General features: G+C 28.0%; 5 protein-coding genes across 5 annotated transcripts; 4 read left to right on the top strand and 1 right to left on the bottom strand.

The window, feature by feature from the left end:
• Positions 1-1,954: 1,954 nt before the first annotated feature.
• On the top strand, positions 1,955-5,071 carry LOC113852723 (NAD(P)H-dependent 6'-deoxychalcone synthase-like). Its single transcript, XM_027483074.1, has 4 exons — positions 1,955-2,345; positions 3,487-3,730; positions 3,999-4,178; positions 4,760-5,071. The coding sequence occupies exons 1-4, from the start codon at positions 2,023-2,025 to the stop codon at positions 4,961-4,963; spliced, it is 951 nt and encodes a 316-aa protein (XP_027338875.1). The 5' UTR covers positions 1,955-2,022; the 3' UTR covers positions 4,964-5,071.
• A 3,530-nt stretch (positions 5,072-8,601) lies between these two features.
• Positions 8,602-11,337, top strand: LOC113852369 (NAD(P)H-dependent 6'-deoxychalcone synthase-like). The gene is made up of 4 exons (XM_027482595.1): positions 8,602-8,948; positions 9,162-9,405; positions 9,482-9,661; positions 11,134-11,337. The coding sequence occupies exons 1-4, from the start codon at positions 8,626-8,628 to the stop codon at positions 11,335-11,337; spliced, it is 951 nt and encodes a 316-aa protein (XP_027338396.1). The 5' UTR covers positions 8,602-8,625.
• A 1,175-nt stretch (positions 11,338-12,512) lies between these two features.
• LOC113852823 (phosphatidylinositol-glycan biosynthesis class F protein) lies at positions 12,513-15,015 on the top strand. Its single transcript, XM_027483196.1, has 8 exons — positions 12,513-12,713; positions 12,798-12,863; positions 12,963-13,005; positions 13,141-13,195; positions 13,450-13,498; positions 13,956-14,023; positions 14,174-14,282; positions 14,869-15,015. Exons 1-8 carry the CDS (start codon positions 12,513-12,515, stop codon positions 14,980-14,982), a joined length of 705 nt encoding a protein of 234 aa, XP_027338997.1. The 3' UTR covers positions 14,983-15,015.
• A 1,021-nt stretch (positions 15,016-16,036) lies between these two features.
• On the bottom strand, positions 16,037-20,869 carry LOC113852368 (DCN1-like protein 5). The gene is made up of 9 exons (XM_027482594.1): positions 20,812-20,869; positions 20,580-20,664; positions 18,663-18,737; positions 18,553-18,589; positions 17,752-17,835; positions 17,553-17,613; positions 17,339-17,445; positions 16,700-16,765; positions 16,037-16,129 (listed from the first exon to the last, which is right to left on the bottom strand). Exons 1-9 carry the CDS (start codon positions 20,867-20,869, stop codon positions 16,037-16,039), a joined length of 666 nt encoding a protein of 221 aa, XP_027338395.1.
• Positions 20,870-22,150: 1,281 nt separating this feature from the next.
• Positions 22,151-22,712, top strand: LOC113852919 (60S ribosomal protein L39). The gene is made up of 2 exons (XM_027483319.1): positions 22,151-22,251; positions 22,341-22,712. Exons 1-2 carry the CDS (start codon positions 22,249-22,251, stop codon positions 22,491-22,493), a joined length of 156 nt encoding a protein of 51 aa, XP_027339120.1. The 5' UTR covers positions 22,151-22,248; the 3' UTR covers positions 22,494-22,712.
• Positions 22,713-23,354: the final 642 nt, after the last annotated feature.

Below are 23,354 nucleotides of genomic sequence, written 5' to 3'. Positions count from 1 at the left end.
AAAAAACATATTATAATATATATATATATATATATATATAATATCAGACTATGTAACAAATAATATAATTATAAATAAATTATATAATAATATATATTTTTATAACTTGCACATGTTTTAATTAAATTATTAGTCAATTTATCAATTTATATGTAATTTATAAGTATGTGTTTTAATTTATTGTATCAGTAATATTTTCTATATTACATTAATATTATAGTGTAGTTAATTTTACATTTATTTGTTAATTTAAAATAAAAAATTAATGAGACAAATAAAATTAAATATTTTGTAATTATTTTTTAATTTAATAGTTATTATTGTTTTTATTTTATATATATAGTACATTAAGTTAAAATTTTTATATTAAGTTTTATCACATATTTTTTAATTAAGATAAAAATTTAGAAATATAAGTTATTTTAATTTAAATATAAATTTTAATAATTCTTCCTATGCTCATATGTTATTTTTCTTCATCTATGAATTTTATAATATAAGTATTTATCATCTACAATTTTTATAATGATGATATTTATTTAATTTTTATAATATAATAATTTTTTTAGCTGATTCAATAAATTTTATAAGTGTTATTTTTTGTAATTATTTTTTTAATTTAATAGTTATTATTAATGTCATTATATATATATATATATATATATATATATATATATATAATTGCAGTAAGTTTAAATTTATTTTTTTAAAACATATAATTTTCTTTTAATTGATTCAACAAACTGTGTGAATGTTATTTTTTTTATCAATTTTATGTATTTACTATAACTTTATTTGTTGAATATAAGATGTCTTTAAATAAACAAAATATGTTTCTAAAATAAAATTAAAATATTTACTATTTATATAATTTTAAAAAATAAATAAATAAATATAAATATAAATTTTATTAATATTAAATTTTTTTTCAACAAGCTTTGTTAACAGGCTTTAGGTCAGGTCAGGCCACTTAAACAGGTCAGTCCAGGCCTAAAATAAAGTCTTTAACAGGTAACAGGTCAGGCTTAGGCCTAATAATTATGTTACAGGAGGTCTGTTTAGAGTAAAGTCTGGCCTGGTCTGGCCTGTTTCCATCCCTTACATGACCACAAAATATCTTCGTTTGACATGATCATTCAATTTTAGAATGTGATTAACGTCATCGTGACGATTAAATAAAATCTTTAGTCATTTTCAAACGGAGTCATGACCGTAGGTTGTTTGTGGTGTTCATTTTTCTCATCGTTAATTAAATTATATTAGTGAATTTTACGTGTACTATTTGCATATTATAAAAATAAAATAACCTTTTAAATAAAGATTAAATATATATATATATATATTATATAATTATATTAAATTTAATAAATTAAAAATATTATAATCATTAATTATAAATATTTAATTATATTAAATACACCCAAATTAAAAAAAATAACATTTTCAATTTAAAAAATAAATTGTACAGTATTTAAAATGAATGAAAAAATAATATTTAAAAACACTCTAATTTAAAATAAATACTAAAAATATTATCATTTGAGAATAACAATTCACATTTAAAATATAAAGGTAACAAAAAGCATTTCACAAAGAAAAGAAATCATTTTAAATATTATTTTTAAAAAAAGATCATTTGGGCTGAACTAGTGGAATTGGCTAATCCTTACAAAATAGGATATGCTAAAAGTGGTGTCTTTAATATCTGACTGTAAAAAGTTCTATTAAACTTTGACATATGCAAATATGATTAGGGCATTCTATAAAAGGGTACTGATTAATTATGGAATTAAAAATAAGTTATATACTAATAATCATAAAAACATGTTAATCTTTTTGACAAAAAATATTAATTAGTGCGTGCATATATTAGCATTGACCATAATAATATTGTTTATTATATAATGTAAACTAATTTGATATCTATAAAAGGAGGTGCATGGTTTATTGTCTTGTACCAACTACAAATATCCCACTACCCAATGCAAGCACACCTGCAATAGTGCCTTGTGACACCAAAACATGTCTGCATCAGAAGTTCCTCTTGTGGTGCTATCCTCTTCCTCCAACCATAGAAACATGCCAGTGATTGGACTTGGCACTGCTTCGGTGTCTTCCACCAGCGATGCCACCAAAGAGGCAGTGTTAGAGGCTATCAAACTTGGTTACACACACTTTGACACTGCTTCAATTTATGGGACAGAGGAGCCCCTTGGAGAAGCCATATCTGAAGCACTTCAACTTGGCCTCATAGGATCAAGAGATGAACTCTTCATCACTTCCAAGCTCTGGTGCTCTGATAATCATCCTAATCTTGTTGTTCCTGCTCTCCGCAAAACACTTCAGTAAGGACCAGTTATCTGCATACATATATGAGTGTGTTTTACTGTTAAATATCAAGTTAGTTTTTAACTTATTTACCAACTTATCAATTTGTTTGACTAAATGGCAAATAACACTTATTTGTGCTAGCTTATAACTCGTAAGTATATAATTTATTTTGTTTCTCTTCTATTTTCACTCTTCATATTTTTATACTTTTCTTTTTTATTACCCTCTTTACAATTTTGAGTAGCTCTACTATTAATTTATTCATTTTTAATGAATTTTAGGATATTATAGTTCACCAACTTTAGTCATTTTTTCAAGCCTGTAGTACCGATTTATATCCTGAAAATCATCTAAAGCATAATTTAATGAACTTGCAAGTTATTGCAAATGAAAAGATATTAAATTTAATAAACATGTAAGTTATTCAAAAGGAAAGATAAAGAACATTACTGTTTAAAAATTATTATTACAAGTATGAGATTAAACAACAATTTTTAAGACTACATATATCAATTTATAAGTAGTGTTAGAAAGTATGAAAGCGAGCAACCAACTTAGTTCTGTTTATTATTATTATTATTATTATTATTAGTTAACATTATCAATATCTGTTCTTAAATCCTATGAGATCATTTTCGACTGTAGTATATAATACATAAGTAGATAATAATTATTTAATTATTATTTAAAGAAACAAAAATATGAAGATAATATTTGCTTTCTATTAGATTTTAAACATATATGAAACATTTTATTATTATTTTTAAATAAATTAATGTGCAATCATTATTCTTGTTCATATATGACATCGTGTGTGAGCTATTAACCATGAGTTTATTCAGAGTAATTAGATTTTAAAAAACTTTTTGTTTATTTTTATGTTTTGGGAATAGTTTTTCAATTGATGAAAATAATAGTGTTCACTAAAATCTAAAAATATAGTAGTATAAAAACTCTAATTAGTATAAAAAATTGATATATATGTCAATATATCAAATATTAACATAATATTATAATAATAGACTTAAAATATTAATATTAACAATTTAATTTTCATTAAATAAAAGTTATAAGAAACAAAAAACAATTATAATGCACACATCTTATTTTAGTGATCAACACAAATATTAATATGTGGGGTCAAAACTAATGCAGGTCACTAAAATTAGAATATCTGGATCTTTATTTGATTCATTGGCCCATTGCTGTGAAGCCTGGAAAATGGGAATTCCCTTATCTTGAAGAGGCTCTAACATCATTTGACTTAGAGGGCGTATGGATAGCAATGGAGGAATGCCAAAAACTTGGCCTTACAAAAAGTATTGGAGTCAGCAATTTTACTTGCAAAAAACTTGAAAATCTGCTCTCATTTGCCACTATTCCTCCGTCTGTCGATCAAGTAAGTCTGTAAGCTGATATTAAAGATGATTTAGCAACATACTCTCTATTTTTTATTGAAGTTTATTTAAAAATTACAAAAATTATATGATTCTTACTGTTAATTTAATATTTTTCTCTCGTACTTTTATAGTTTTAAATAAATTTTAATGAATAATGATAGAAGTGTATTAAAAAAAGTGTGTTAGATAATTAATTATTAGAATTCCTCTCTAGACCAATTAAACTTGACCATAATTGTAATTGGTTACTGAAAAACAATCAAACAGGTTGAGATGAATCCTACATTGCAACAAAAGAAGCTGAGAGAATACTGCCAAGAAAAAGGTATAATCATAACTGCATACTCTCCTTTGGGAGCAAAGGGGTGCCCTTGGGGTTCCAGTAATGTTATGGATAACGAATTGCTTAAGGAAATTGCAGAGACTCATGGCAAATCAGTTGCTCAGGTAAAACTTTTTGAATGTGTATTTAGTTCACATTTTGGTGATTTGGTGAAGCAAAATAATATCCTTAGGAAATTTAAAACTAAAAACAAAATGCACTAATGATCATGTAGATGCAGCTAAGTAATTTTATTTGGTTTAATTTATCTCAGAAAAAAGACATTTTTTAACGAGAAATCTTTAAAAAAGATTATTTCTTGAAAGACTAACGTGTGGAAGCTATCTATCCAAGTATCTTTTCTAGATTTGACCCATCTCATTTCGTTTCAAGTGAAGTAGAACCACAAAGAAAGGCAGAAATCTTCTATGGAGATTTAATGCAATTGCTTTTAAGATTCAAAGTAATCAAGTAATTTTGTGAAAAGGAAAAAATGCTATTTATTTTTCTTGAGATATTTGTAAATTTAAAAATTTCAATAAATGATAAACATTTAAACACTACTTTAAACAAGACATAGCTTATAGCTAACTAATAAAATTATAAACAAGACATAGTATATTATTATTAATAATTGTTTATGCTACCTACCAATCTACTTCCTATTGTTGAGCCCTCACTAACGCAATTCCTTCTGGTGTAACAGATATGTCTAAGATGGTTGTATGAGTTAGGGGTAACAATTGCAGTTAAGAGTTACGACAAAGAGAGAATGAAGCAAAATTTAGAAATATTTGCATGGTCACTTACAAAAGATGACTACGAAAAGATTGACAAGATCAAACAACATCGTTCAATCAAGAATGGACCAGCAAAATTCATTGTTGATCTTTGGGATGGAGAAAATTAACACTCTCCACGAATGTTATTCACAACATCGTTGCAAAAGGTTTTGGTCTCACTCAGGATCGTTATTGACCTTTTTGAAACCTCAGGTAAAATGGAAAATTAGAGTCCCTTAAAAAAATTATAAAATGTAATAAATAAAATAAAAGTATATATTAATAATTTTATTAAAATAATACTTTTTTTAAGTGGCTATAATTTTTCTAATAAAATTATAGAAAAAATATTTTTCATTTAAACAACTCTTGTATTATAATTAACTACAAAAATACAAAAAATCATAAAAAAATAGTTTTTATAAATATTCTAAGATGTAAAATTATTAATGATAACATTAACATTAATATTTTTTTAAAAATTCTTTATCGATTGATAAAATTATAAGATCATTCAACGTATTTATGACATTGATAACTTTAGGTAGGTTTTGATTAACTTTAACTCTAAAAAACTTCTTTCAGTTCATGATATAATCACTGAGACCGTAAAATAAATTCTATAAGTGATTAAAATATTTAGATAACAATCTGAAGATTTGACAAACTCAACAACTGTTTAATTTTTTTAGAGAAAACTAAAATTCTCCATGAGCTTTAATGTTAAGAATAGTAAAATTTTATAATTAAATGAAGTTTTAAGTTTCTAAAAGTCAATAAGTCGAACGTTTATAGCAAGTGAAATGCGAGGAATTAGAAAGTTTTTTATGTTTTTTCTACTTTTTTCAACTGCAAACTATAAGAGCTGAAATTTTTTTCAAGTAAAAGTAGGACACGATTTTTACTTTGAGCCCTGTTTTAAATTTGGGCTCTAAGCGATCGCACCTATAAACTATCCTCAAAATCAGGCCAGACCTCACCTCAAATTTAATCTACTTAGATATATCATAATTTGAAGTATCAAAAAATTTGAATTTTATACTTTCAAATTTAGTCATTGTAGTCATTTGAAGAAGTCAATAAAAATCTTGTTCTCTTTAATTTATGTTAGAACTAAGAATGTCTAATAGGCCTTGATAATTTTAATGATAATACAAGTTTAAAATATGGACAAACTATATAATCTATTGTCAAGTGTGTAAATTCAGATGATTCTAAAGTCTCAAGAAAAAAGACGTGACAAAAATTAGTACATCTCCTAAAAAATAAGGAAGAAATTAAAAAAATAACATTTTTGAAGCAAAGCACATTATTTATTTTATTTTTTGTCTGCAAAATTAAAACATTAAAATAAAAATGATTAAATTTATAATAATCTTAAAGTTTATTTTATCTAAAAATTATGCTTGTAATTTGATATAGCATACTAAAATGTGAAATTTAGAACAATTAAATATAATTAATAGTGTTTAAAAGGAATAATAAATAAATAAATCTGATTTGATATATGACTTTCATCATTTAGTTCTCTTTCATGTTTTGTTTTTAAATTATCAATTGTAAATACGTTGATCTCACTTGTAAATTAGTTTTATTAAAAAATTAAAATCAAATACGCTGGATCTGCTATTTTTTGTTCTTATTTATTTGAATTGACTATGAATATGTCCTTTTTAATTTTGAATATTTTTATCTGATATGCTTTTAATTTATATTTTGCTTCTTTCTAAAGTTAGAAAATAATCATATAACGAATCCTTTGAGCTATAAATTGTTTTATTTAATTAATTTTTAAAAAATTTCATTAAATTAATTAGGCCCAAAATAAGAAAATATTCACCTGATTATTTGATGATAAAAATATTTTTTATGTGAATTTCATTAATCAAGATTGTTATAAATAATAAATGACTGGTGATTTAATACTTTCATATGATTTAAGGAGTCTTGCTCATGGTATGAATATTATTAAATTAAAATATATTTTAAAACAAAAAATTAAAAAAATATTTTGGGATTATTTTTAAATTTAACAAATTTATATATTTAAAAAATTATAAATATTTTAATTATAAATTAAACAAGAATTTTTTTTACTTTTCATTTGGACTGGAAGAATTTCTTAGATAAAAGAATATTAAATAATGTCAAAGTATACTGTCTCCTGATTAGATTGAAAAATTTAAGAGAAATTGCTATAACCTCTATCAAGTAAGATTAAATTTGCAAGATAAAATTTTTAAAATTATAAAACATAAAATAAAATAAAATTATAAAATAAATATTTAATACATGAAAAGTTATATGAAATAATAAAAAATAATCAAGTAATGAAAATGTTCTCATTTAAAATAACTCATTATTGATAAGTTTTATTTCTTTCATTAATTTTTTTCACTTATGATATTACAATTTCATAATTTTTAATAATCTTATTACATGTAAAATAACAAAAATTAACCACTAAGCACTATAATTAAGCGATAAAGGATGGTGCTAAATTAATTTTCTCAAGTAAAAAGTATTTGTAATTTAGATAAGAAAAATATTAAGGACAAAAAAGTTAATAACATAAAATATTTATTTACAAAAAAAGAATTAAATCAATACTCTAGGGGAATAATTTAAATCATATAAATATTCTACTAAAAGTAATTTTTTACCAAATATAATTGGATTCAGTAACATGGATGAATCATGAATATGAATTAAATTCTCACTGTAAGGGAGTGTTTGGTGTATGGAATTTAAAACGAATTATCTTTTCTAAGAGTTTTATTTCTTGATAATGTCAAAAATGTGTTTAATATATCTGAAAATTTCTTTAAAATGTTATTTAATAATTCTCAAAAAAATTTAATATCATATTTGATTTTAATATTGTTTTTTAAATATTAATGATTCTTTTTAAAATATTTTCTTACTTTCTATGATAATTAAAAAAAATATTAACACTATTAATTAAACTTATGCTTATTTAAAGATTTTAAAAAATTAAAATAAAATAGTTATAAAATGAGAATGTGTGTGAATAATTATATATAAATTAAGTGCATGATTATATATATACATATAATAATTTTATTTTATATCATTAAAAACTTTTTTCTTTTCTGAGAATTTGCTGAAAATATTTTCTTAAAAAATGTAATTTAAAAAATTTAGCCGCAACGGAAATAAAGTTATCAGCGTATCTATCTGTCTACCTACTCTCTCCCCATCTGGTCTCAATATATGTATATCACACCACTCTTTTTAAAACTACAAAACTTTTCCTCTTTAAAAAATTCAACTATATCACAATTTAAATTTATTTTATTTTTAAAAAAACATTGTTAAACACGTACATTTTTTTATTAAATTATTTTTTAATAAATTTTACACTTGTTTTTTCTATCAAATTTTTAAGAAACTCCACAAGCTCAAGATATTTTGTACGGAAGAGCGAACATTGCTTATTTTCGTTTGTACGTCGCAATTTTCTAAATCTTTGCATACTCTACGTTTTTTCTTTAAATAGGTTGAAACTATAAGCAATCGTTTACGTTTTGTACATTTTCATCATAGGTGATAACTTTTTTTCAGTTGTATTTTCTTATTTGATACTAAGACAACTCTTCAAAACTCTTGTGACAATGACAAGTGGTTATTTTTACATAGAAAATACAGTGAGCTTGATATATTTATTCAAACTTAATCCAATTTAATGTCTATATAAGGAGATGCACGTTGCTTGTCCTCAACCTGACATTCCTCTCAATCTAAACCAAGTTGCCTGTGACACCAAAACATGTCCTCATCAAAAGTCCCTAATGTGGTGCTCCAATCCTCCTCCAACCATGGAAACATGCCAGTGATTGGACTTGGCACTGCTTCAGTGCCTCCCATCAGTGATGCCACCAAAGAGGCAGTGTTAGAGGCCCTCAAACTTGGTTACAGACACTTTGATACTGCTTCAATTTATGGGACAGAGGAGGCCCTTGGAGAAGCCATATCTGAAGCACTTCAACTTGGTCTCATAGGATCCAGAGATGAACTCTTCATCACTTCCAAGCTCTGGTGCACCGATAATTATCCTCATCTTGTCCTTCCTGCTCTCCAGAAATCACTTCAGTAAGGAAAACCTCCTCAATTTTTCACATTGTATATATCTACATACATATAACGTTCATTCTTTCAAGCTATTTATATAATATTTCTTGCATGGAAAAGTATAACATATAATGATTAATGTGATGAAAATAAAAAATGTATATATAAAAAAATGTTGTAGGAATAATAAACTCTTTGAATCAACTCAACTATGTGGGTCAAAATACAATGCAGGTCTCTAAAATTAGAGTATTTGGATCTATATTTGATCCACTGGCCCATTACTGTGAAGCCTGGAAATTGGGAATTTCCTTATCCTGAGGAGGCCCTAACATCATTTGACTTAAAGGGTGTTTGGACAGCAATGGAGGAATGTCAAAAGCTAGGCCTTACAAAAAGTATTGGAGTCAGCAATTTCACTTGCAAAAAACTTGAAAATCTGCTATCTTTTGCGTCTATTCCTCCTTCTGTCAATCAGGTAAGCACATAAGCTTATATTAAATATCATCCTATTCTTCAATTTAGACAATTGATTATTGAGTGCCATCAAACAGGTTGAGATGAATCCTACATGGCAACAAAAGAAGCTGAGAGGGTATTGCCAAGCAAAAGGTATAATCATAACTGCTTACTCTCCATTGGGAGCGAAGGGGTCTCCTTGGGGTTCCAATAATGTTATGGACAACCAATGGCTTAAGGAAATTGCAGAGGCTCATGGCAAATCGGTTGCTCAGGTAACAAATTTTAACTTTATCTTCCCTTCTTAGCAAAATGGAAATGAGTTTTTAATTCACATATTGGTGCTCAGTAAAGTTAGAAAAATGAAAAATATATATAATATAATTCATTACAAAATAACATTTAAGGCTATATTTATTAAGTTTAATATCATTTAAAGCTGTGATAAATGCTTATTAAATGTATGATATTTTATTTTAATAAAATATTAAAAATTATTATCACAGTATTAAGTACTAAAGTAAATGCATATAAGTGATTAAAATTTAATGCATAGCAACATTTAATACATTATTAATTTAATTTAAATATATTTTTAAGATTATATTTATTAGATATAATATATACTTATTAAATATGTAAATTTTTGTATTGATAAAATATTAAGTAAAATTCACTTCATAACAATTTTTTAATATAATATTCATTAAATATATTTTTTAATTTATAATTATTTGAGAAGTGCTACGTGTTCATTTTTTAACATGATTTTTTTAACACGCTTTCAATTACTAATTAAAATTTATTAAAAATTAAAAAATATTAAAAAAAACTCATTAAATTAAGAGCAAAACTTATTTTTTAATTATTATTAAATACAACCTTATTGAAAGAGTGTTTAAAAATATATTATTAAAATATCTCTAAAGATTTTAGTATAATTAAAAACTAAAGAATAAATTTAATATTCCTATTTTTATTATAATTATTATATGAATTTTCGTTATACTCTTTTATCTCTCTTATTATTTATTTATTTAATGTTAAAGATATAATGAGTAAAAAATAATTAATATAACAAAAAATTTTATTTTAAAAGTGACAGATAAAAAGAAATAGGGAAAGTATAATATATAATAATTTTTTTAGGTAGGAAAACATAATTATATATAATTAATTTCAAAAATATTTATAAAAAAATTATATATATATATATTAAAAATAAAATATTTACTAAAGTTATTAAATTCAATAGATGTCTATTGAATGAATCATTTTTTATTAATAAACTATTTAAAAAATACTTATTTAAAAATAAAATACTTAAAAATATATATGTTACATTTTTTATGAAATAATTAATTATACTACAAATATGATTGAATGATTAGAAAAATAGTAAAGAAACTTAAATAAGGTTGACAAATATCTTATAACATTTTAAATAATTTTTTATGCATGATTAATCATATGTAGAAAGAAATTACTGAAGGAGTTGTGGATCCTTCTTATTATGTGGAATTAAGAATATGCATATTACATTACAAATATAGTTTATAGTGAAATATATAATGAATTATTACGGTATAATTATCTTGGTAATACATTTTACTTTTACCATAATATCACTAAAAAAGTTAACAGTTCGTTTTACTGATTTTAGTGAAAAATGTATCTGTTTCTTATCAATTATCATTAAAATTGTTTGTGTATACGAATACTAAGCTAGTCCTTTATGGTATAACAGGTATGTCTTAGATGGTTGTACGAGCAAGGTTTAGCTGTCGCAGTTAAAAGCTACAACAAGGATAGAATGAAGCAAAATTTGGAAATATTTGATTGGTCTCTTACAAAAGATGACTATGAAAAGATTGATCAGATCAAGCAACATCACTTGAGCAAGAATGGACCAGCAAAATTCATTTCTGACCTTTGGGATGGAGAAAATTAACACACTGCTATGAATACCATTCAATACAACATACCAATGCTTTTGCTTTAGCAACCATTTGAATTTTATACTTTAAAGTGGAGTCAGAACTTGTTATATTACTATAAAACATAAATTGTAAATAATCCACTGAATAGAGAAAAGTTTCTCAGATATATTTTATGTACTGAAAATTACAAGTAGTAATGCAGTAAGATAGAAATAAAGAAATCCAAGTCAAACATGATATTGGCCAAGAGATAGAGAAAAAAAATAGAGAACAGAAGAGAAATTCAAATAATACAAGTTTCACACTTACAATGCAGTTACTACTTATTATATATAAGATACACATTGATCAATAACTTCCATATTTTATGCCTCTCATGTTTACTATGCGTTGGTTCAGTTATATTATTTTTGTCCCCACTTGCCGTTACCACATAATCCATATCAGAACTTTTACTGTCATTTGCTAGAATAATGCCTTAAAATGCAAGTTCTTGTTCATTTTTGTTTTGTTCGCTTTACTATCAGTTTGTACTTATTGATTTTATTTTTATATAAAATTGATATTTTTATAAGAACTTTTTAATGAATTGTTAAATAGATTCATCTCATATTTAATGAAAAATTATAAAATAAGTATTCATGTGTCGTCATTTTTCGATTTACAAGTCCCTGGGTAATTGGTTGAATGCCTATATATCTCTACATACTCATGTGCAATAAGAAATAAGAGGAGGAAAGGGGTAGAAATAAAGGAGTTGGTAGGTCATAAATGATGAAATAGAAAAATGGTATAAAATGAGAATAATGAAAACTGTATAAGGAAACACAGTTCTCTGATTAGGTCTTCAAAAAAATGAAAAATTATGAACCTGGATTGTGATTAGCAAACAGTAAAAAGCAAAAAATGGCACCATCGATTGACAATATAAAGAAAGATAATATACGTAAAATCCAAATATATAAGAAACGAAATTAATAATTTTTTCACGTCATTTATTTTAAATGATATATAAATTTATCATTTATTTTGTTGACAAACATGCCTCCAAACACGGTTATCTTAGCCCAGACATAAGCCCACTTATGTTAGTGTTATTGGGCCAAGCCCATTCGTAACCGCGAGATCTTCTGTAGTTTGGCTGCTTAAATTTTATTCGAAATTGGAAGTTGCGGTGATCTCTTCCATGGATCGCCGGAAAAGCAGTGAGAAAAGGACGACGGCGAAAGCCTCAACAATGGAGGCATCACCCCAAATCTCACTTTCAGAGGCATTTATAGTGAACGGATTGTGCGTGTTTGGCTTGGCCTTAGCATTCTGGCTCGCAAACAGTGTCTACTCCATCGACCTTGTCACTGATCCATCTCTCACACTATTCATCATTTGGGTACCGTATTTTTTTATTACCCCCTTTTCGGTTCCTTAATTCCCCTTTTTCTTTCTCATTCTCTCATTCTCCGGCGTCTTTTAGATTACAGAACTACCGATTGTGATTCTTCTTTTCAGTCGCTATCGACAGAATCCCCAGCGATGCACGGTACTGTGTGTTCCTTAATTTCTCAGAAACCGAGCGATTCTATGTTTTATTTTAGCTTATTCTAAGTTTTTATCGTGTTCTGTTTTCGCGTCTATGCAGTACCTGCGAGCTGTTGGAAGAGGTATTCTAGGAGTGCCTATAGGTTAGTTCAGACTTCGGCTTTTTCTTCTGCTACTTCTTTTCTTGCAATGGTAGTGACTAACAATGCCGGTGAAAATTTAATTTTACTAATAACTGCTTCGTGGAGTATTAATTGTTATTACTGATTACTCTGCAGGGGCACTATTAATGTCATTAGGAGCTATTGCTTTGGGGGCGCCTGTTACCTTTCAGTATGTGAAATAAGTTTGTTTATACAGTACAGTGTTTTTTCTTTACAACTCTAAATGTATGAGAAAAAGGATTAAAGGTCCGTTTGGTGCCTAGGATGGGAGTGTTGGATAAGAACAAGATAGGATAAGAGTAGCATGGGGTATTATCTAATTTTACATTTGATGCATATCGAAATAACAAACTATATACATTGTGTTATCAGATCCTATCATAACTAGAGCATATCGTGACTATGCAAATTTACTTGAGACAGGTATCTTCCCAAGACTGTTAATTGGTCTCTTATGATGTCATTGTTCACGGTGAGTGACTATTTTGTCGATTTTCTCTTGTTTTCAGTTACAACTTCTTTGAGATTATTTTGATGTTTTTGAGTGGGACTCGTCTCACATACACTCTGTCTCTGCATCAATTTAAACACTTGATATTCTGTACTAGGATGTCTCGATATTCTTTTCCGTTTTTATTGTTTGAAAATTGCATTGATAGTCAGTGAATTTTACCATTAGAAATTTCAGACATGCAATATTAGTTCAAAATTCCAACATATCTTTATTTCTTAGAAGATTTTCAATTATTGAGATCTCCCACTACTATATTATTAATTTGTGAAATTAATTTTCGGAGGTTTCTTATCAATCCTCTTCCTTTTCCCTGAATCAATTACAAGCTTACAACATTTGTCGAGAAAGACATTTTTTTAAAACTGCAGGCCCATGTTTGTGTACATTTATAAACACATATCTTGTGCTATTGCAGACCGTTCCAGCATCATGTGTTCTTGGTTCGTCATGGGCTGACTGGCAACGTATATTTGCGCAGACAAAGTATGTTCCTTCTAGCTAATAGTTTATTGATCCCTTCCATGTTTGGTTATGTAAAGCTTCTTTTATTGGGGTTCTGGAGAATACAATGCTATATGTTGATCACTCCAATTTGTTTTAATTACATTATTGTTATCCGTATCCTACTTTTAGGCCAAATGGATCTGTAGAGTACTTAATTTGTTTACCAGCTCATGGAGCAGTTATTGGGGCCTGGTTTGGGGCTTGGCCAATGCCACTTGACTGGGAAAGGCCGTGGCAGGTAATCCTTCTTTTCTAGTCTTTTGTTTCTTGCCAGTTATGTTATTTCAAAATCCTTTGTACACTTGTCACTATTTTTTTTTTTTTGTCGCTTTTATCAATCCTATTTTACTTGTCTAATCAGTGCACATGTTTCATTATATTCCTTCTCAAGAGTTTATGATCAATTGTTTCTGAAAGCAGAACCACTCTTCTTACCATGCTTTTGAGGTTTGTTTCAGCAAGGGAAAAGTTTTCAGCAGTGTGATAGACAGCAGCTGTGTAGCCCTTTGAGAACATTGCATTTTTCTTTTTGTAATTGTATTCTCATTTAATTTTTGGTCCAGAATCTAGACTACTAAAACAAATATAGACCATATATAAATGTAGAAAGTGGAACAATTACAGTTTAAGATACCAGATTCATCTGTGTGGCATTGTTTATTTTTGAAACATTAACTTTTTTTCGCCAAACCTAAAAGCTGTAAAGTTGTTATAGCAGTATAAATATAATTGATCGATTATTTGTCTGATTGCATTTCAAATGTAGTCCATTCTTTATGTTGTTTTGTAGAATTAAGGTCATAATATTTCATCTTAATTTGTAGGAATGGCCTATTTCTGTGAGCTATGGAACCATAGCCAGTTACGTGGTGGGATCGGTAACATCATTAGGTTTTGTTCTTGCTCGTGGTAGGTCACAACATGTCAAAAGAGAATGAAAAAGATGTATCTGATCATGGTAATGATAAGCTACACTACTAACAGCTAATTTTTATTTTGTTTTACTTTGTGGAAAATCATAGGGAAATTAATTAGACTCTTATATTTTGGTTTTGTGATGATGTGTGTATGATAAAATCACTGATGATGTATATTTATACCAACACTTTTAGTTTAATCACTAACGGAGTCTTGTTGGTTCAAGCCAGAACAAAATGACTAGCATCATAAGCCCCCAAATTTATAAGCAAAAAATATCATTGTACAATACATCAATCTAAATGAGCTGAACCGGTCCAAATTAAGGGCACTAATCATTAAGTAACTTCGCAAGTCATGAAAATGAAGACATGCACAATAAAGATTTTGAAAACCAAGGTAGGTGGCCAACCTTTCAACTATTACTTGCAGCCTATCTAATCATATAAAGGCCTTGAACATAATACTTGGTAAAAGGAACTACGTTGTAGATTCATGATTGATTTTAAGCCTTGAAAACGGATAAATTAGGTGCAGGAATACACTATTATTTTCCCCACATTCAGATTCCGAGTTGAATTCTAGCCAGGAGTGTTAGTAAACAGAAAAGAAAAGCATGAAAATGTTATTACCAAAATCGTTATGTATGTAGAGACATTTTCTCTTTTTTTTTCAATGAATCTTAATTAGTAAGTTTAAAATCATAGAGATAGAAGGAGAAAAATATACGAATTTATATCACCTATTTATAATATTCTCAGAGTGAAGGGGTGTTCACGATTCACCCACCTTTCACCTGTTGAAAGAATGAGAAACCAAGCCAAAAAAGGAAATAAAGGAGTTGCTAGCAACATCTCCAGGTCACTAAAACATGAGATAACTTCTGCACTATAGAAGTTCTTACATAGGACTAAATGGCCAATCACAATAACATCTTTCGCAAAATGAATGCTGAAACATTATACCGATAACAATCTATACAACTGCAAAATCCGCCCAAAACGGTATTCTGGCTTGGAGTTGGTAGATAAAAGTTGAACTGAGATTCTACTTGAGGGACTTGAAAACTAAACTTTATTCCTTCTTTCTTAACCATTCAACAAAATTGTCGATGATCACTGGCCAGCCTTGACTGGAGTCGTAACTCAGAAGGTATACACAGTTTACCTGGCAGCAACAAAAGATCAAACATTTTTCTGCATGGAACTTTTCAAAATTAACGCAGGTGTATCACTATAGATTTGACCACTCTAAAATGAGATGTATAAAGTGACAAAATAAGAAGCTATTTATCATTTATTTATGGTTGATTATGTTTATAACATACTCAATTTAAATTAACGATAAATAACCCCTCCCTTACTCACTTTACAATTCTCACTTTAATGTTGTTATTTCCATATAACTATATACTAACATTATAATGCGTATATTTAAGGCCACATACGGAAACAGCTAAGATGAACTTCTTGTGTTTATTTAACAAACCAAATGTTAATTGTAGGAGGGGAAGGAACCAAGTAAACTAAGTTCACAACACTATCGAAAAGTCTGATCCGACTCAATGGGCATTGAGTTATCTTCAATAGGTGTTACTGCCGCATAGAATCAGTAGTGCTCATAAAAAAATATCAAAAAGGGAAATGTGGACAAGGTATTCCCTTCAGAGGACTAAACTACCATTTTCACCGTTTGCTTAAATAACTTGCAAGGCAAAGAGGAGGACAAAATTATTACCTTTTTAAAGAAATGATAGAAACTAGTCCACTGATCTCTGTTTACAGCCCGAAAGTCCTTCTGGATCTGCCACATAAATAGTTAAACCCTGAGAAAATAATTTACGTAAACAAAATATAAATATCAAATCGAAGGCTTTTTTTATCAACATCTATCGCCTAAACATGACCGATATGCAAAACACCAGTTGTAATCAGGAGAAACTTTACTATCACATGTTTTCACATTAGAGAAATTCCATGAAATCCTCCAATGATATTTTATATCACTATATTGATAAACGAACGTCAGTAGTGTTTGGAGTGAAATAACAATTAAATACAATTAAACAATATATATATTAGAACTATAAATATTTTTTATTTTTAATTGTTCCATGAAATTCATAATTATCCCAAATTTCAATAAATATTTTTTATTTTTTGACATTCTTAGTAAGCGAACGGGATACCATTGGAAGTCTTTATCTCCAAATAACGCAAACCTTTATATGCTTCTTAGAAGATGATACACAAAAGGCTAGAGTAGCATAAATTAAATGTAATAAAAACATATATATAAACACTTATTGACATTTAGATTATCTACAGTAGCATAGATTCAGTAAAGTTATAAAACAAGATATAAGCAGTTACCCACCTTTAGATAGTCAACTAATAAATCGACTAAAATAGGGAATGCGGGTCTCAAAACAATATTTAACAGCTCACAAGCAGAATTAATGTCTATAGTCCGTTGCTTATCATCTGAAAGAGCATACATTTAAAAGAGATGAGCGAGAACAGAAAGGCAGCAGTATAACATGCAAATATGAATTATAATTGAAATATAAAACCATAAATACCACACTTACCAATTAGGTTATATTGAAATGCATAAGAATAAAAATCCTCAAAGGACTCCGGCGCCATTATCTAACCAAGAAAACAAAGAAAAAACAGAACTTAGAAGCACCAAAAATCATCTTGAAGGACATCAATAGTTAATGGTTAATCACAGTAAGAATTCAAGAAAATAAATCCACTCACTAATTTATAAAAAAAATTAAATACCTCTTTCTTCAGACCAGCTATTTTACTTCCTAATTTTGTGACTGGGTCAACCCCTAGGCATTGAAGGCCTCGTCGCCACTCATCCTATTCATGGTTACAGAAAAACTGGTTACTAATTACTATGATATCCAAAAACTAAATAAATTATGATAATAAAATTCAAAATGTCTCAAGTCTCAACTAAGGATGACATGATAGTGTTTCAAAAGTGCACGTTGACAGGAATGTACGTACGGGTTAATAAACGTTTTATAATGTACGTAATTCAGAGAGACGAGATTTAAGTGGAAAGAATGATATGTTGATGATTATTAAGACCATGCTTGAGTGAGCTCTTTAATTTGTACGAGCTTCAGTGGCTCAATAATTGTGTGATGAAGGACGGTGAGGTCCTTTCAGATGTGACCGACGTGGTCTATTGTACTAAAATTGACAGTTGCATTTGCCTAGGCCGGCCACGCAGTCTTGTCCTAAGACCACCATCCCTACTAGCTCCTCTACCCTTGCGCACCGTTACGATGACTGATGAGGCTGCCGCGGAGGAGGTGTCCCAAAGTCAGTGAGAAGAAGAGAAGGACACAGATGATCTTCAAAGATAATAAAAAAAATACTCTAAATATACGCAATATATCCTGAGGTATTCTACCATTTTCAATCAAAAGTGTCAAGCCATTCATATACTTGTGTGTCCAGTGAATTGATGATGACGAATTAATAATGCATGAATAAGTATTGTGCAATTCAATATTCAGCAGTGAAATTATTAACAAAAGAATGAAAGTAAAGTTATGCTCTGCCTACCTTAGAAATGAAACCCTGAGTTTCAGCTTTCATTTTCCTAATATGATCACAAAGATTAAAAATAAGTTAGATAGAGGTAAAGAAAACGAAATTCACAATATGATACATACCAAGCGAAAATCAGTATCCTGATATCTGCATAGTGCACATTCAAATCTTTACAAAGAGCTTCAATCCCTGCTGGCCTGATCAACCAAATGAGTAATAAAACATTATATATCAAGAGTCAGATGACTCGGATCAACATTATATTTTCAGTAATGATACATGATACATCAAAAGACAATTTTCATGAGTGCATTGCAAAAGGTTGAGAGCGACTACATCTGTTATTTTAACAGGATGGATGGCGGCAAAAACAAGCTCTAAACATGAAGGAAAAGCAAGTTCAGGACCACAACATGCATCTCTTTATGGTTTTCTGAAGTTTTTTACTTCTTTCAGAAAAGAAAAAAAAATCCATTTTGTAGATAATAACATCAACGGTGCATCCACTTCATTAATTATTTATTTGTAGAAAAGAACACACTATGAACCTACATCCTGGACAGATGTCAACTTTGACTAAATGTGTAAGTATTTCTTGTAAGCAAGAAGCATATTTCTTCCACAAATGAAAAAAGCCATCCATTTTACAGAGTGCAAATTGATGTCTGTTGTTGATATCTTACGAGTACATTGCCAATCCTTGAGTTGATAAAAGTTTTCAAGAACATTGCCAATTTGATCGTTAGCCCGGCCAAAGAAAGGGAAGAGAGATGAGATATCATATAAAAATTTACTACCTTGGATCCTTTATATAAAAAATAATTATAAATATTTTTTCCCAATTATAAAAAATATTTTTTTTTTATATACATTAATTATTATTTTTTTAATACCCTTACTTATTATGAGATTTATGTTAATGAAATACTCACTACTTACTTAAATGAATATATTTATTCATTTAATATATACTTCCATCAATATGATTATTTTAAAATACAGTATAATTTTCTATAATTATTTTTTATTAATCTTGAAGAATTAGATATTTAATTTTTATAAATAATAAGAGAGGCAGTACAAACAAAATTTTCTTTTACTATTGTCCATCATGTCACAAGAGAGGAGAGAAAAAAAAAAGAACAAACAGATATCCACTTATAAACACACCACCCGTTTAACATCATCCAAATTGATATTCCTGATATGCAGAAATAGATAGCCATGTTATATGGACATTACCAGAAGTAAACGTGACGCCTAACAGAATTGCTTTATCAAACACGCATACATGAGCATTTGCTCAGTGATGCCTATTCCAACAATCCAAGCACTTAATTAATTAGGCTGGGCAAAGAAAATATTTTCTATTTTAATATTTTATTTTCAATTTCCTAAAATTGTTTTCATTTTCATAATTTTTGAAAATAGAAAACATGTTTACTTTGGCACCTAATTTCCTGCTTTTAAAAATAGAAAATAGTAAAAATGTGTTTGGTTTGTTCATTTTCGATAAACTATAAGTTTATTAAATTATACAAAATGTAAAAATAAATCTTGAAATCGTAATTTATTAATGGATAATTCTTAATAAAAATTATATATAATATTATACTCATCATAATATCACCCAAAAAAAAAAAAAGAAAAATAATTGAAATATGATTATTATTAAACCTTATGAACGTCTGAAATAACTTTCTTTGGGTGTCATAAAAAATTATATCCTGTTGATTTTGCTTTGAGCCTCGTTCAATACGTTAAGCTATTGTATTATTCTCCGTATGGGCAAGTAAATAAGATAAAACGCAAAAATATTCATAAGTCAGTGCTGCATTAATTGCGGAATCATATTAAAAGCAAAGAAGGCCTTATCTTTCCTGCCACAATTCAACCCTATAATCCCTCAATGTGGGTTTGGAATTATCTTGAGAGTCATGTAAAATATATAGAGGTTATGGTTTCCACATGAATCCAAACACGCAACTATATATGAATAGCAAAAGCATAGATGATTGCAACATGTTATGGTCACTTACTCAATCATGCCGGATGACATATTTGCGTATGATTGAAATAAGCGATCAATCGGATCCACATGGTTTGATGCTGTTTTCTTTGACGCTGAGTAAACAAGAAGAAATATATGGCAAGAATGAAAAAGAAAATCAGAATATTTGCATTAACAACACATTTTAGTTTATTAATAATTAGTACTAATTTCGAAATCTCTTATGGTTTTGGCGGGAAGGCGACAAGAAGAAGAAGTACCGGAACGAGACTGAGAAGGAAGGATTGATCTGGTTGGTGTTTCTTTGCGGCGAGGCATCTTTGGAGGGAAAATGGTTCGATGGATGAAGGGATGAAAATGGTCACCGAAGAGGAAATAGCAAAGCACCAAACTCTCTCTTGTATTTGTGTCTTCGGAAATGGAAATATCGCTGCTTCATTTATATCTTAGCAAATGGAAATCCCGCGGCATGGAACGGTATGAAGCGCCAAACTCTTCTCTGTCACTGTCTTTTAAATTCTTCTTTTTGAAAAATAATGCTATTTATGTCACTCTGCCATTTTTACCCCTTTGTTTGTTACACCCAGAAAGGAAACTATTGGGCCCCTAATTTTAAATTTAAATGATAATACTCTTGTGAATAAAAGTAAATTAAAGTGAACATTTACTATTTTTATTATTGATATCAGATATTTTATCAAATTATAAAAAAAAAGTTTTAAAATTGAGAAAAAATTGTAGAAACAAATTCTTAAAATCAATATATGGTATTTCAAAATTTAAAATTACGTAAGATTGATTAAGATTATCATGATTTTAAATTTTGATTTGTTTAAAAATTAAGGATTTTTTATTTGATAAAATATATTGAGATTTAAATTTCAATTAAATTATTTTTAAATATATAAATCAAATAATAATTCTTTATTTTTATTAAAATAATAAAGTTAAATAGTCAGGAAAAATTGTACAACTCAATGAGAATTTTTAAAATACTATTGTTTAAATTAAGAAAAAAAATTCATTGCTAAAGGTCTTATTTCTTTATAATTCTAAAATTCAATTTTTTCTATATATTATCTTTTGACAAATATATTTAGCGCAGGTTTACAAATATGTTAAATTAACATTGACTAGTGAGGCACCCGATATAATAAAAGCAAGAAAAAATTTAACTTAAATAATTTAAGGTTATTAACTAAAATATGATTAGAATTTTAACTATGTTTTGATATATATATATATATATATATATTAAAAAATTATATTATTAATATCATTAAAAAAATATTATTAACGAGACAAAATTAAAATTGGAAAAAACGCAATATTTTTATTTAATATTAATGTTTTTCGAGGAACGTGTAATTAAATTTTGATAATCTTTCATGTTAAGCTTTATAATGGAAATATTTATCAGAAAAGAATTTATATTTGCAAAGATTAAAATTATATCAGAAAAGAAGTTATGTTTTCAACGATCAAAATTATATCAGAAAAGCAACCCCCAAAATTGTTTATTAATTTGCATCACTAATAATGGACAAAATGTAGCCCAATGGTTTGATGGGCCTCAGGCCCAATATCCCACGAGCGTGTTGGTAAAAGATTCAGAAGTTGGTGACTTCGGCTGAGTAGGGTTTGATTGAGAAGCTGTTGAACCTGCTCTGAGCTTTGTTCGAGAATCAGCAGCGAAAATGGTAAGAAAGAATCTCTGTTCATTGACACAGTGTGAATGGTTATTTGAATCGTTGTTTATTATGACACGTTCTGTTTTGATTTGGTATAGCCTTCCCACAAGACCTTCAGGATAAAGAAGAAGCTGGCGAAGAAGATGAGGCAGAACAGACCCATTCCTTACTGGATCCGAATGAGGACCGACAACACCATCAGGTACAACGCCAAGCGCAGGCACTGGCGCCGCACTAAACTCGGATTTTAAACCTTTTGGTTCTTTAGAATGTTCAGAGAGATTTGGAAATGTTGTAGATTTGGTCATGCTCACTCAAGAGGGATCTTTCAAGAGCGTTTCCATAACCTTTTTTTCGCTATTGCTGTGAAACTGTGATGTTAGTTTTTATTTGTTGCCTTCTTTTTATTTCACATTTGAATTGGTCAATATCTGAATCAGATTCTTCAACTATGATGAAACTGTGACTTGTATTATGGCGTGCTTAGCAATTGTGAGATTAACTGCTACACTGGCGTGCCTACGGTATATAGATTGGTTTACATCTTCAGTTTAAGCTGGCAATAGGGTCAGTTGCCGCTTGATGAAGCATGCTTTATGATTTTAGAATCAATGGGAAACGATAGTAAGACTATTTTAAAACTATTAATTCATTTTTCTAAAATTAAAACACTAGTCTTGTCCATCGCATTTAATTTATAAATAATTAACTGATGTTTTATTATTGTTTTAAAATATTTAGTTCATGAATTTATAATATTTCTAATGTAATTCCTTATATTTGTTCTTATTCTCTCTGCGTGAAGGTTTAATTTCTTGCTTTATTCTTTTTATTATTTATTTTGATGGGATAAATTAGTATGTTTAAATTAATTCGTATAATTAATTTTAAATAACCATTAAGGACGCCGTGGAGTTTAGTCTCCACCATTTCCAACATGCACAATCGATTTTAGGACTCAACTTTTTGTTTTAGACTAATTTATAATTTTTAAAAAAATATTTTTTAAAATTAATTAAAACTGATGACGAGTCTAAAATTACAACCACAATTTTTCATACTCTTTTAAGTTTGAATTGTTTAGATTACGATTAACTACAATCACGATCGCC

The sequence above is a fragment of the Abrus precatorius genome, unplaced genomic scaffold (genome assembly GCF_003935025.1).
Source record: "Abrus precatorius isolate BTA unplaced genomic scaffold, Abrus_2018 Scaffold10, whole genome shotgun sequence".
In the NCBI taxonomy this organism is placed as follows: Eukaryota; Viridiplantae; Streptophyta; class Magnoliopsida; order Fabales; family Fabaceae; genus Abrus; species Abrus precatorius.
Note: the sequence above shows the minus strand (reverse complement) of the source record. Positions and strands in the feature narration are given on the sequence as shown.